Source organism: Rhinoraja longicauda, chromosome 20 (genome assembly GCF_053455715.1).
Source record: "Rhinoraja longicauda isolate Sanriku21f chromosome 20, sRhiLon1.1, whole genome shotgun sequence".
NCBI classification, from domain to species: domain Eukaryota; kingdom Metazoa; phylum Chordata; class Chondrichthyes; order Rajiformes; family Arhynchobatidae; genus Rhinoraja; species Rhinoraja longicauda.
This window is the reverse complement of record NC_135972.1, coordinates 8,669,885-8,685,071: the sequence shown is the minus strand read 5'-3', so window position 1 is coordinate 8,685,071 and position 15,187 is coordinate 8,669,885. Positions and strand designations below refer to the sequence as shown.

At 46.5% G+C, this 15,187-nt stretch overlaps 1 protein-coding gene across 6 annotated transcripts in view; it reads right to left on the bottom strand.

Annotated features, from left to right (window-relative positions):
* ptprz1b (protein tyrosine phosphatase receptor type Z1b) overlaps nt 1-15,187 on the bottom strand; it is a 186,265-nt gene that overhangs the window by 93,115 nt on the left and 77,963 nt on the right. For all 6 annotated transcript variants that reach the window (XM_078416908.1, XM_078416909.1, XM_078416906.1 and 3 more), the window contains exon 3: nt 453-632. In XM_078416908.1, coding sequence (XP_078273034.1) covers nt 453-632 — 180 coding nt within the window. The remainder of the gene's footprint in view (nt 1-452; nt 633-15,187) is intronic.

Sequence of the window (15,187 nt, the reverse complement as noted above, 5' to 3'; positions counted from 1 at the left end):
ACTGCTCTGCACCGGAGATAGACATAAAATGCCAGAGTAACTCAGCGGGACAGGCAGCATCTCTGGAGAGGAGTGGGCGACGTTTTTGGGTCTGAAGAAGGGTCTTGACCCTGAAACGTCACCCATTCCTTCTCTCCAGAGATGCTGCCTGTCCCGCTGAGTTACTCTAGCATCTTAATAATGAATAATAATATAATGAATAATGAATAAGTTTATTGGCCAAGTATGTGCATGTACAAGCAATGTGCCTTGGTGCTCCGCTCACAAATGACAACACAAACATACAGTTAACAATTAAGAATAAAGCATAACCACATCAAAACAGTAAGGATACAACATTGCGGTCAAAACACGTGGGCATCTTGTGTCGATAGACATCTTGTGTCTATCCCCAAAATGAAGCCACCCAGTTATGACATGTGGAATTAGTGAAATAGAAAAGGATGCCACACCTGTTTTTCCGTTGTTGTGAATGATTATATTTCCTCTGGATTCACGGTCCCAGCCTTCGAACGACAGCTTCTGGAAATTCACATTCACGTGCGTGAATTCGTCGTCAATGTTGATGGGAGATTGCTTAGGCCCATTGCAACTTGGATATTTCTTCGGCCATTTCTTTTGATTTAGGTCACCTGAGGGAAAGCATCAGAAATATTAGCAAGCTGGCCAGCGATTGTGCCAAAGGTGGACTAAATGGACAGACACCGGGAACTGGTTTGTAAAAAACATCCACAGAGAGCTGGAGTAACTCAGCGGGTCAGGCAGCGTCTCTGGAGAACGTGGATAGGTGACGTTTCACAGAGTGCTGGAGTAACTCAGCGGGTCAGGCAGCGTCTCTGGAGAACGTGGATAGGTGACGTTTCACAGAGTGCTGGAGTCACTCAGCGGGTCAGGCAGCATCTCTGGAGAATGTGGATAGGTGACGTTTCACAGAGTGCTGGAGTAACTCAACGGGTCAGGCAGCATATCTGGAGAACATGAATAGATGACGTTTCACAAAGTGCTGGAGTAACTCAGCGGGTCAGGCAGCATCTCTGGAGAACATGAATAGGTGACGTTTCACAGAGTGCTGGAGTAACTCAGCGGGTCAGGCAGCATCTCTGGAGAACGTGGATAGGTGACGTTTCGTGTCCCGACTCCACTTCCTGCGACAATCTCTTTTCCAGCTTAATAGTCAATAGTCAATAGTCAATTTATTTGTCACATACACATAAATGTGCAGTGAAATGAAAAATTACCCGCAGTTCAACAATAAGACCAATAAGAATAATCAATAAAAATGCAATAACACATACAATAATAACCAACACCAAACAAAAGAAACATCCATCACAGTGAGTCTCCTCCAGTCCCCTCCTCACTGTGACGGAAGGCCAGAATGTCTTTTCTCTTCCCCTGCCGTCTTCTCCCGCAGTCAGGCTGTTGGGGTTGCCACGTCGGGGCGGTCGGTGCTCCCGACATTGAAGCCCCCGCCGGGCGGAGAAAATCCCGCGGCCTATTTCAGGCCGCGCCGGACGGTGAAAGGTCCGCGGCGGGCCGACCCAAGCCCCGCGATTCGGGGCGGGTGAAGACGCTGCCGCTGCCAGAGCTCCCGATGTCGGCCCCCCTACCACCCACCCCCCACCACAATCAGTCTGAAGAGGGGTCCCGACCCGAAACGTCACCTATCCATGTTCTCCAGAGATGCTGGCTGACCCGCTAAGTTACTCCAGCGCTGTGTGTCTTTTTTTGCAAACCAGCATCTGCAGTTCCTCGTTTTCATTCTCGGATTTCTGAGTAGTTTTTAGTTTTGGTTTTATTTGTAGCGTTTGACAGAAAAGAATTTCACTTAACCTGGGCACATGGGACAACAATGTATCATTGAATCATTTCAGAGGTACAATGTGGAAACAGGCCCTTCGGCCCACCGAGTCTGCAACGATTACCTACACCCTAGTTCTATCCTACACACCTGGGGCAATTTACAGAAGCTAATTAACCTACAAATGTGGATATGTTTGGAGTTTGTACCGAAACTGAGTGGCGCAGCGGTAGAGCTACTGCCTTCCAGCACCAGAGACCCGGGCTCGATCCTGACTATGGGTGCTCATCTGTACGGAGTTTGTACCATGCCCCGCGTGACCTTGTATACACTTGAATTTAGAAGGATGAGAGGGGATCTTATCGAAACATATAAGATTATTAAGGGGTTGGACACGTTAGAGGCAGGAAACATGTTCCCAATGCTGGGGGAGTCCAGAACCAGGGGCTACAGTTTAAGAATAAGGGGTAGGCCATTTAGAACGGAGATGAGGAAAAACTTTTTCAGTCAAGAGAGTTGTAAATCTGTGGAATTCTCTGCCTCAGAAGGCAGTGGAGGTCAATTCTCTGAATGCATTCAAGAGAGAGCTAGATAGAGCTCTTAAGGATAGTGGAGTCAGTGGGATAAGAAAATAACTGCAGATGCTGGTACAAATCGATTTATTCACAAAATGCTGGAGTAACTCAGCAGGTCGGGCAGCATCTCGGGAGAGAAGGAATGGTGACGTTTCGGGTCGAGACCCTTCTTCAGACTGTGGGTATGGGGAGAAGGCAGGAACGGGGTACAGATTGAGAATGATCAGCCATGATCACATTGAATGGCGGTGCTGGCTCGAAGGGCCGAATGGCCTACTCCTGCACCTATTGTCTATTGACCTGTGTGGGTTTTCTCCGGGTGCTCTGGTTTCCCCACACGCTACAAAGACGTACAGGTTTGCAGGTAAATTGGCTTGGTTTACAAGTAAACAAAATTGTCTCTAGTGTGTGTAGGATAATGTTAGTGTCCTGGGGATCACTGGTTGGCTTGGATCTGCCTGATATGAGGAGAAACTTCTTCACTCAGAGGGTGGTTAGTCTGTGGAATTCGCTGCCTCAGGAAGCTGTGGATGCAGGGACGTTAAATAAATTTAAAACAGAAATAGATTGTTTTTTAATAGACAAGGGAATTAGGGGTTATGGGGAGCGGGCAGGGAAGTGGACATGAGCTATTGTTAGTATAGTAAGACCTGAGTAATCTCCAGGACAAGTTTCGATCGCCTAGCTTGGGGTCGGAGAGGAATTTCCCGGATTTTTTTCCCAAATTGGCCTGGGGTTTTGTCCGGTTTTTCGCCTCTCCCAGGAGATCACACGGTTCTTTTGGGTGGGAAGAAGGGCGATAGTGGGAAGGGGGTTGGGGTAGGATCATCCATGATCATATTGAATGGCGGAGGGGGCTCGAGGGGCCGGTTGGCCTACTCCTGCTCCTATTTTCTTGTGTTCTTGTGTTCTTGACTCTGTGGGCCGAAGGGCCTGTTTCCCCGCCAGGTCTCTAAGCTAAACTAAACAAAACTAAACAGCTGGTGAAAACCAGCACTGTCACGGGGAGACCGAACAAAATCCCTACTGGCAGCATCCGGGATCAGGATCAAACCCCCGGGTCTCTGGCGCTGTGAGGCAGCAACTCTCCCCCACTGTGCCACCGTTGGATGGCGGGTCACTGGGGTATGTAATTACCCACCACTGGGAATCACAACGTTGTCATCCAGTTACAACTCTAGGCATAGCCTCGTTTGTGTGATATTGAGATTCTGATCACCTAATCTGCCCAGCAGAGAGCGGGTAGGATTTCTATTGTTGTCGGTCTGTGTACAAGCCAGCAGATATTCTTTCTGTTGACCTCATTGGGAAGTAGGTGGATCGGACTAAAATCGGTCGTGATCGAGGATGATAGGCTCTGCGGTGCCAGAGAATACTGCACACTCTGTACCCAGGCTCAGTGAAAATGTAAGTATGAACGAAGGCTCGGGCTGTTGAAAGTGAGCACAGGAATTTAAAGTGGGGATTAAGGATGCTTTATAGCTTTGCCTGGTGTTCTTGGACACCCAGGGGACATTGGTTGTCAGGAGACAACGGGCTTTAATTGTCATATGTACCAGGAACAGAACAATGAAGTTCCCACATGCTATGGCTTTTTGGGCGGCACGGTGGCGCAGCGGTAGAGTTACTGCCTTCCAGTGCTTGCGGCACCGGAGACCCGGGTTCGATCCCGACTACGGGCGCTGTCTATACGGAGTTTGTACATTCTCCTCGTGATCTGCGTGGCGTTTTCTCCGGAATCTTCGGTTTCCTCCCACACTCCAAAGACGTGTGGGTATGTAGGTAAATTGCCTTGGAATAAATGTAAAATTGTCCCTAGAGTGTGTGGTATAGTGTTAATGTGCGGGGATCGCTGGTCGGCATGGACTCGGTGGGCCGAAGGGCCTGTTTCCGCGCTGAATCTCTAAACTAAAACTGAACTAAACACCATTAATTCAATGACACAAACAAATATCAATGATCAAAAATGATCAGTGATGGTAAGTAACCAAGTCATAATAATGCAAATCAAAGTACGTGTTGAAACCAAAAAGAAAGTTCCTCGTCTGAAAACCTTGATTGCACCCCCTCCTACCTCCCACTACCAGCAGAGAAGGTCACTGGTCAGCACGGACTCGGTAGGCCGAAGGGCCTGTTTCCGCGCTGTATCTCTAAACTAAACTAAGCAAATATCTGTGCCTCTTCCTGTACAAATTGGGCAAAACCACATTTCGTGCATATTTTGAAATGCTAGTGAGAAATTTCTTATTGCAAAGTTGCCCATCAGAAAATTGGGCGGTGTAAGTCCTGTCGCGATTCTTCCTGGTTTACTGTCATTTCTGCACCATAATTCACACCCAAAGACATCATCAGTGTGAATGGCACATATTTCTAATGTACCACGAGAAATTAGATCAAAAAGCCATGATCTCCGAGTCGAGGAAACAATGAAGTGGTACCTTGCACTAAACGTTATTCCCTTATCATGTATCACATGCACAGTAAATGGCTCGATTGTAATCATGTGTTGGCTTTCCGCTGACTGGACAGCACGCAGCCAAGGCTTTTCACTGTCCCTCAGTACACGTAACAATGAACTAAACTGTAACTCAGCGCGTATGGCAGAATCTGTCAAAGCAGCCACAGCCAGACATAAAAACAGCTTTTTTTCCGCAAGTCGTAGCTCTCCTCAATAACCAAAAATCTGTAGTCTCTTTTTGCTCTGGTTTATTTCACTCACGTGTTTAAACCGTAATGTTGGTATTCTTAATGGTTTAACCGTAACCGTAATGTTGGTATTCTTAATGGTTTAACCGTAACCGTAATGTTGGTATTCTTAATGGTTTAATGTTTTATCCTTTATTCTTAATTGTTTACTGTATGTTCGTGTTGTTACTTGCAAGGCACACTCCTTGTATGTGTACATACTTGGCCAATAAACGTATTTATTTATTCATTCATTCGTCTCTGGAGCACATGGATACATGATGTTTCAGATCGTATAAGAAAATAACTGCAGATGCTGGTACAAATCAAAGGTATTTATTCACCAAAATGCTGGAGTAACTCAGCAGGTCAGGCAGCATCTCAGGAGAGAAGGAATGGGTGACGTTCGAGATCCTTCACAATGATTGGGAGGGGGGGGGCGGTGCGGGGGGGGGAGTTGGAAATGTGGAGAGGCAGGGCATAGCGCATTGTTTACCCCACATATCATCATATCATATCATATACATACAGCCGGAAACAGGCCTTTTCGGCCCTCCAAGTCCGTGCCGCCCAGTGATCCCCGTACATTAACACTATCCTACACCCCACTAGGGACAATTTATACATTTACCCAGCCAATTAACCTACACACCTGTACGTCTTTGGAGTGTGGGAGGAAACCGAAGATCTCGGAGTAAACCCACGCAGGTCACGGGGAGAACGTGCAAACTCCTTACAGTGCAGCACCCGTAGTCAGGATCGAACCTGAGTCTCCGGCGCTGCATTCGCTGTAAAGCAGCAACTCTACCGCTGCGCTACCGTGCCGCCCATCTAAACGGAATGTTCAGCATACAGACTGGATGCCAAACATTAATTTAACACTCCGTACAGCGACGTCATTTTTATTCTCACCCACTCCCCAAAACGTGGGTTTAATAATAATATGCCTTTATTGTCATTGTACGCAAGGTACAACGAAATTAGAAGTGCTACAGCTGATAACAGTGCGACAGTGCATATCTTTCGAAGACAATTGCACAGACATACGAACCAACACAACAAATACCAGTATCAATAAAAAAACAATTTAAAACCTAATAAATAATGAATAAGTTTTACACCTAAAATTCGAAAAAAAAGTTTCTTTTTTAAAATGTGCGACGAAAATGAGAGTAGTCAAGTCATGTGCTTCCGTTCACTGTTCTTATGGCCCAGGGAAAGAAACTGTTTTTGAGTCGAGACCCTACTTCAGTAGGTTTAATGTGTTGCCCGCTGTGGTAAGGAGATGCTTAGAAATATTTGAGAAGTAAGAAATGCTTTCAGCTGTTGTCCTGATCAACACTTCGATGCATAATTGAGTGGTGGAGAATTTTGGTCGTCAGGAACGAGTTGGGCCGAAGGGCTTGTTTCCACGCTGTGTAACTAACTCTGTGTCTCTAGCACCACACTCTCGAGCCTGGTGAAGATATATATTAATAAAAGCTCATACATTCTTAAGTTTGTCCGATTATCATTGTCCTCTACATTCCCGAGAAAAAAAAATATGCAAAGGATTGGCTTTATTGTAAAAGATTGGGCTAAAATGCAACATTTAAAATTCAACGCACCAAGCAAATCGTTCAGTGTTGTTAGACACAAAAAGCTGGAGTAAATCAGCGGGTCAGGCAACAGGTCTGGAGAAGAGGAATAGGTGACGTTTCAGGTCGAGACCCTACTTTAGTCCCTTCTGCACCCGAAACATCACCTGTTGGTCTGAAGAAGGGTCTCAAACTGAACCATCACTACTTATCTTCGAAGGTATGTATTCACAAAATGCTGGAGTAACTCAGCAGGTCAGGCAGCATCTCAGGAGAGAAGGAATGGGTGACGTTTCGGGTCGAGACCCTTCTTCACATACAAGAATCACATCAGTCTGAAGAAGGGTCTCAACCCGAAACGTCACCCATTCCTTCTCTCCTGAGATGCTGCCTGACCCGCTGAGTTACTCCAGCATTTTGTGTCCATCCACAGTTCCATCCTACACTGTTGGTATTGTTGACACACGTTTACAGCATAAGAACACAGACAAAAAGCAAACATAATACTATGGATTTTCCACCCGAGAATTTATATTTCAAGACAGCTTAACCTGGATATAGCTCCATTTTTATTTCCGATACTATGTTCCAATACTGCATTTATAAATGCCCACTTGATAGAACTGTACATGATATGAGAAAGATCTACACCCACATCTCAGGGATAATTACATTCATTGACCTGTCATTTTGTTCTTATCCAAATACATAATCAAGCTATTTATTCATCGATGTAAAACACAGAATGTGAGTCACACATTATTTTCAAAAGGATTTGCAGAAATCTGGGCTCCACAAATGGTGGATTAAAGTGTAACAATCCTGTGAAGACACAAACTGGGAACTCAAGAGCAAAGAGATGCTGGAATATTGATCAAAGCAAAAAGTGCTGGAGGAACTAGGCAGGTCAGGCAGCATCTGGAGAGGGAGTGGACAGGTGACGTTTCGGGTCAGACTGAATCAGGGTCCCGACTTGAAACGTCCCTCCTCAGATGCTGCCTGACCTGCTGCGTTTCCCAGCACTTTGAGTGGAGACAAAATGGATCTTCCATGGCATCTTGCTGGGTTCTGACTCTGAGAAGCAAAAGCACTCTACTTCCATTTGAATGGATCCAACGTAAGTTTAAAGAGCAATTTTACTTTCCCACTGGGGTCACGAGAAAACGGGTCACCAATCATACTCCCCCCTTGCCCTCAGAGTAGCATTTAGCTTAGAGATACAGCATGGAAACAGGCCATTCGGCCCACTGAGTCCGCGACGACCAGCGATCACCCATACATTAGTTCTATCCTGCACACTAGGAACAATTTACAGAAGCCAATTAACATACAAATCTGCACAGCTTTTGAATGAGGGAAAAAACCAGAGCACCCGGAGAAAACCCAGGCAGGTCACAGGAAGAACATGCAGACTCTGTACAGACAGCACCGGTAGTCAGGATCGAACCTGGGTCTCTGACGCTGGAAGGCAACAACTCTACCGCTGCGTCGCTCACCTGCACTAAAGGCGAGGCTGGAATTGAAGTGGGTCGATCCTCTGCCTCCAGCAGAGCACTGCTGTGCTGCTGGGTTTAGGATTAGGGTTCAGAGGCTTCGTGGGCAGCCAAGTCCAGTGGCCTACAACGTTTGACCCGTCTCAGCTCCCTGCATTGGTTGGCTATCAGTCAGCATGACCCAGGCCAGAGGGTTTGATGGAGTGAAGTGTGGCTGGAGAACGTCAGTAACATTCAAGCCAATATCAACATGAAATAAACTACCACCACAAGATCGCTCGAATATGAGGCATTGGATCCAACCCCTCAAGCCTGGTTTGACATTGGACGGGTCTGATATTTGACCTCAGTTCCATTTTCCTGCCTGAGCCATCACCCCTCCTGTATAATCCAAAGGTCCACCTATTCACACCTTAAATATTCCCAAAGTCTCGACTTCAGTGACTCTCTGGGATAGAGAGTCCCAAACGTTTACAACCTTCAGATACACTCAATGAGACAGGTATACTCAGACAGGTACATGGATAGGATAGGTTTAGAGGGGTATGGGCCAAACGCAGGCAGGTGGGACTTGTGTAGATGGGACATGTTGGTCAGTGTGCATATCGGGCAGAAGGGCCCGTTTGCCCGCTGTATGACTCTTATTACTGGATTTTAAAGGTCAGTCTTAGATTCAGTTACAGGTGAGTTTATTGCCATATACACCAGAGTGCAATGAAATTGCTTGTTCACATGAAACTCACAGGGGAAACGGGACATGGCAAAGATAGATACAACAACAAAGGCAAATCAGCAGGAGGGAGAGAAGATTGCAGTGGAATCTGAAGTAGACCAAAAAAATGAACATATTTTATAATATGAAAAATGATAACAGTATAACCGTTCTTATTGTTAAGGTGATCCAGAGTTGAATGCTGTGCAAGGGAATGTAACTAACTAGCAGTACAGTGGTGGCAACGTGGTTAAATTGCTGGACTAGTGACCCCGAGGGTTGGAATAACAATCCAGAGATTCAAGTTCAAATCTCACAGTAGAATCCAAATTCAGCTACTCACCTAGACGCAAGTCTAAATGATGACCACAGCAGATGCAAGAATTCACCTGGATCACAAATATCTGTCTCATTTGTGATTCTGGAGCTAACGTTGAGCATGGTTTCAATGGAGAGGTTTGCTGGGCCATTTCAGAGAGTAATCAGGGGTGGACAATGGAGGCCGGCTTTGCTGGCAATGGGGCTAATCAATCTAGCTTAGTCTAAGGCCGGAGTATCTACAGTGCAGAAACAGGCCCTTCGGCCCACCGAGTCAGCGCCGACCAGCAGTCCCCACACACTAACACTACCCTACACACACTAGGGAAAATTTTACACTTACATCAAGCCAATTAACCTACAAACCTGCACGTCTTTGGAGTGCGGGAGGAAGCCGAAGATCTCGGAGAAAACCTACGTGCGTCAAGGGGAGAGACAATAGACAATAGACAATAGGTGCAGGAGGAGGCCATTCGGCCCTTCGAGCCAGCACCACCATTCAATGTGATCATTCTCAATCAGTACCCCGTTCCTGCCTTCTCCCCATACCCCCTGACTCCGCTATCCTTAAGAACTCTATCCAGCTCTCTCTTGAATGCATTCAGTGAATTGGCCTCCACAGATTCACAACTCTCTGACTGAAAAGGTTTTTCCTCATCTCAGTTCTAAATGGCCTACCCCCTATTCTTAAACTGTGGCCCCTTGTTCTGGACTCCCCCAACATTGGGAACATGTTTCCTGCCTCTAACGTGTCTTATAATCTTATACGTTTCGATAAGATCCCCTCTCATCCTTCTAAATTCCAGTGTATACAAGCCTAGTCGCTCCAGTCTTTCAACCTACGATAGTCCCGCCATTCCGGGAATTAACCTAGTAAACCTACGCTGCACGCCCTCAATAGCAAGAATAGCAATAGCAAGAGCGTGCAAACTCCGTACAGGCAAGCACCCGTAGTCGGGATCGAACCCGGGTCCTCCGGCGCTGCTAAGCGCTGTTAGGCAGCAACTCTACCGCTGCGCCACCATCTAGTGAAGGTTAAGGCATCACCCCCAAGGCACGGAGATATCCACACAGCACAACAGGCGTGGACTTGCCAACGCCCTGCAGAGTTGGAGACAGGCTCTCTTACTCTTGTACTCCACCCACCTTGTAGTAAAGGCCAGCATTCCATTTACCTTCTTCATCTCCGGCAGCACATGATTATAAGCTCCTAGGTTCCTTGTACAACAGAACCCAGATCCATCTGAATACGTGCATTTAATAATCTCTCGGGCCTGGATAGAGTGGATGTGGAGAGGATGTTTCCCCGAGTGCGAGAGTCTAGGACCAGAGGTCGTAGCCTCAGAATTAAAGGACGTTCTTTTAGCAAGGAGATGAGGAGGAATTTCTTTAGTCAGAGGGTGGTGAATCTGTGGAATTCTTTGCCACAGAAGGCTGTGGAGGCCGTCAATGGATATTTTTTAAATGAGAGATAGATAGATTCTCGATTTGTACGGGTGTCAGGGGTTAAGGGGAGAAGGCAGGGGTCAAGAGAGAGCTGGATAGAGCTCTTAAGGATAGCGGAGTGAGGGGGTATGGGGAGAAGGCAGGAATGGGGTACTGATTGAGAGTGATCAGCCATGATCGCATTGAATGGCGGTGCTGGCTCGAAGGGCTGAATGGCCTACTCCTGCACCTATTGTCTATTGTCTATTGTCTAAGGCAGGAGAATGGGGTTAGGAGGGAGAGATAGATCAGCCATGATTGAATGACGGAGTAGACTTGTGGAGCCAATGGGCCTAATTCTGCTCCTATCACATGACCTTATGGCCTTAATAATCTCTCACAAAATAAACTACATTGCTACGAAAGTAGTTCAGAACGTACGTTTGAATCACTTCCCTGGTACAGCATGTGCAGTTCCTTTTCATTACATTTTGTCTGCTCCACAGCTAAATCTCCTGAAGGTAGGCCTACTTTGAAGAAGTTCTCCTCCTCTGTCCGATGGGAGCTCGGCAACACCCTCTCTCATTGCTCCCCCTCTGTGATTCCCTCCTGCTCTCCGGCCCGGGCACCATGTCTGGACCCGTGTCCAACAATCAGTCCAACAGCAAGAAGGGTCCTGACCCGAAACATCAGCTATATCCATTTTCTCCAGGGAGAGGCTGCCTGGCCCGTTGAGTTACTCCAGCACTTTGTGTCTATCTTTGTGCAGCACAGGAACGGGTTATCGAGTCTTCGTCACGTTGCCGCTTGTGGGAGTTTTGATTCTATGCCAACAGACAACCAAACTTCTTCTTCACAAAATGCTGGAGTAACTCAGCAGGTCAGGCAGCATCTCAGGAGAGAAGGAATGGGTGACATTTCGGGTCGAGACCCTTCTTCAGACTGACCAGTCTGAAGGACAGATTATTTGATCAGATTATCACATTGCTGTTTATAAGTGCTTGCTACTCATCAAATGACTGTGGTGTTTACAATACAATACAATACAATATATCTTTATTGTCATTGTACCCAGGGGTACAACGAGATTGGGAATGCGCCTCCCATACGATGCAATAATTTAAGTAATTTAGACAACAGCAACCCAACGAAACGAAACAATTGTGACAGTTTTAGACAGGGTAAAGTGCAAGTTGATCTATGCGTTGTGGCCATCCGGCTCAGCAGGACCGGTTCATAGCAGCTATGGCCCTGGGGATGAAGCTGTTCCTGAGTCTGGAGGTGCGGGCGTAGAAGGCCTTGTATCGTTTAGTTTAGTTTAATATTGTCAAGTGTACGGAAGTACAGTGAAAAGCTTTTGTTTGCGTGCTGTCCAGTCAGAGAAAAGACTGTACATGAATACAGTCAAGCTGTCCACAGATAAAGGATAAAGAGTACGACATTCGGTGCAAGATATAACATTGAATGTTTCCTACATTCTCAATGAGAACACTTCACAAGTCGTTCATCAGGAGGTTAGAAGTGGAACTCTGTACAAATAGTGGAATGAAGAAGGGTCTCGACCCGAAACGTCACCCATTCCTTCTCTCCTGAGATGCTGCCTGACCTGCTGAGTTACTCCAGCATTTTGTGAATAAATACCTTCGATTTGACCAGCATCTGCAGTTATTTTCTTATACCAAACTTCTTCTTGGTCTTCTTGGTTCTTGGTCCTCCAAAATATTCCAAATGGAATTTAAACTTGATTTTAACTTGGTTCGATGGGAAAAGAGTACCTCTGATTTTCTCACCCTCGGTACACATGACGATAAACTCAACTGAAGTACTGGAGAATATTTGGAAAAGGACAGAATTCTCCGAAGCCTCCAAAAGGAAAAACTTTTTCAGTCAGAGAGTTGTGAATCTGTGGAATTCTCTGCTTCAGAAGGCAGTGGGGACCAATTCTCTGAATGCATTCAAGAGAGAACTAGATAGAGCTCTTAAGGATAGCGGAGTCAGGGGGTATGGGGAGAAGGCAGGAACGGGGTACTGATTGAGAATGATCAGCCATGATCACATTGAATGGCGGTGCTGGCTCGAAGGGCCGAATGGCCTCCTTCTGCACCTATTGTCTATTGTCTATTGTCTAAAAGAAAAATACTTTCAAATAAAAGTATTAAATCTAGATTAATTTCCATTCGGGCTTGGACCTCTGCAACGGTTGCCATGGGGAACCTGCTATAATGAAGCAGAGATTTATTCACAAAATGCTGGAGTAACTCAGCAGGTCAGGCAGCATCTCGGGAGAGAAGGAATGGGTGACGTTTCGGGTCGAGACCCTTCTTCAGACTTATATAATGAAGCAGAGTTTTCTTCCCACTCTGAGGCAAGTGGATTAGCACTTTGTAGGAAAGACTAACATTTACATGGCATTTATTTTTACAACCTAATGACATTGCAAAGCAATTCACCATCAGATGACACTTTATCTCTGTTTGCTTTGCTGTTACCTTCTCCGATCTGGATAGGATTGCCGAGGATGAGCCGTGGGGAGACAACGGGCTGAAGATAGGCTGCTGAGAGACAGTGCTGCACAGAGGGACAGGACCCAGTGGGAGGGGGAGCACCGAGGACAAAGTGAGCCCAGGCAGGGGATCCGAAAAGAAAAGGGGGTTCCCAGTTCTCCGACCAGTCCGACCGTCTCCGACTACATTTTACCTCTGTTTGCGTTGTTGTTGTTACCTTCTCCCAGCTAACAATGATCTATTCTACATTTTCCTTGATCTCCACCCCCTCTGTCTCATTTTCACACCTTGCCCTGCCTTATTTCTGTATCTCCCTCTCCCCTGCCTCAGACTGAAGAAGGGTCACGACCCGAAACGTCACCCATTCCTTCTATCCAGAGATGCTGCCTGACCCGCTGAGTTACTCCAACATTTTGTGCCTGTCTAATGAAGGAACACTTCTCACCCTTTCATTATTCAGCTATTTTTCTTCAATTCATTCACAGTAGGTGGCGTCCCTGGCAGGTTATCCTCAGTGGGGCGATGGGGAGCAGCCTTCTTGAACCGTGAACTGGCGCGGTACTTGTGGAACACGTGTCTCTGTCTGAACCCATGCCCAACAGTGCTCCATGCAATGGATGTGATGCTTGGACACTTAACCCACTTTTAATCTGTTCAATAGACAATAGACAATAGGTGCAGGAGGAGGCCATTCGGCCCTTCGAGCCAGCACCACCATTCAATGTGATCATGGCTGATCATTCTCAATCAGTACCCCGTTCCTGCCTTCTCCCCATACCCCCTGACTCCGCTATCCTTAAGAGCTCTATCCAGCTCTCTCTTGAATGCATTCAGAGAATTGGCCTCCACTGCCTTCTGAGGCAGAGAATTCCACAGATTTACAACTCTCCGACTGAAATTTTTTTTCCTCATCTCCGTTCTAAATGGCCTACCCCTTATTCTTAAACGGTGGCCCCATTGTTCTGAACTCCCTGCAACAATGGGAACATGTTTCCTGCCTCTAACGTGTCCAACCCCTTAATAATCTTATATGTTTCGATAAGGTCCCCTCTCATCCTTCTAAATTCCAGTGTATACAAGTCTAGCCGCTCCAGTCTTTCAGCATTCGACAGTCCCCCCACTGTTCAATGCCACCACCGAGAATACTCGGGTCACGGCCAATAGTGAAAAGAAAAACTTGGCAGTGAAGAGGTTAATCTTTTCAATCTCCAGTGTTGTTTCATAGGAATGGGGCCTTTGCAACTTTCATGGTTCCATCAGTCTCAGCAACTCTCTTTTCTAAAGCATGTTCAGTTTAGAGTTACAGCGCGGAAACAGGCCCCTTGGCCCACCGAGCCCACGCTGACCAACAACCACCCCTAAACTAGGGACACTTTGCAGAAGCCAATTAACCCACAAACCTGCACGTCTTTGGAGGGTGGGAGGAAACCGGAGAAAACCCACGTGGTCACGGGGAGAATGCACAAACTCCGTGCAGACAGCACCCGTAGTCAGGATCGAACCCGGGTCTCTGGTGCTGACAGGCAGCAACTCTACCGCTGCGCCACCGTGCCACCCGTTAAATAGTACGTTTTATCAATCGCCTCAGTGTTGTGCCTTGGCTCACTTTGCAAAGAAACAATGAGACACCCCCTTTCCTTCACACTTACTGGTTAAATTGCTGGGCCAAACCACGTCGGCACGCTTTGTCTATTTAATCCACTGTACAATAGCAATGAAAAATGCAATCTTCAACATGTGCAACGCTAGTGTCTAACCTGAGAAGATGACAGTGAAACTCTTCTGTTGAACTAAGGAAAGTAGTTCAGTACACTGGGAGAGGTAAAGAAACCTATCGCCCTCAATGATTGCCCTTCCTTCTGCAGATACTCCATTTTAAATTTCTATGGAGTATCGTACCACTGAATGGTGCCATCACATGTCTCCCCTAAGAAATCTTCGCACTGTGCAGCCTGAAAAAACTATGTAGAGATGAGCTTTTTTTTGCCTTCCATCACAGTGAGGAATGTGGGGGAGTCACTGTGGTGGATGTTCGTGTTAAAATGTATTTTGTGTGTCCTGTTGCTTTTTATTGGTGTGACTGTATGGCAAATGAAG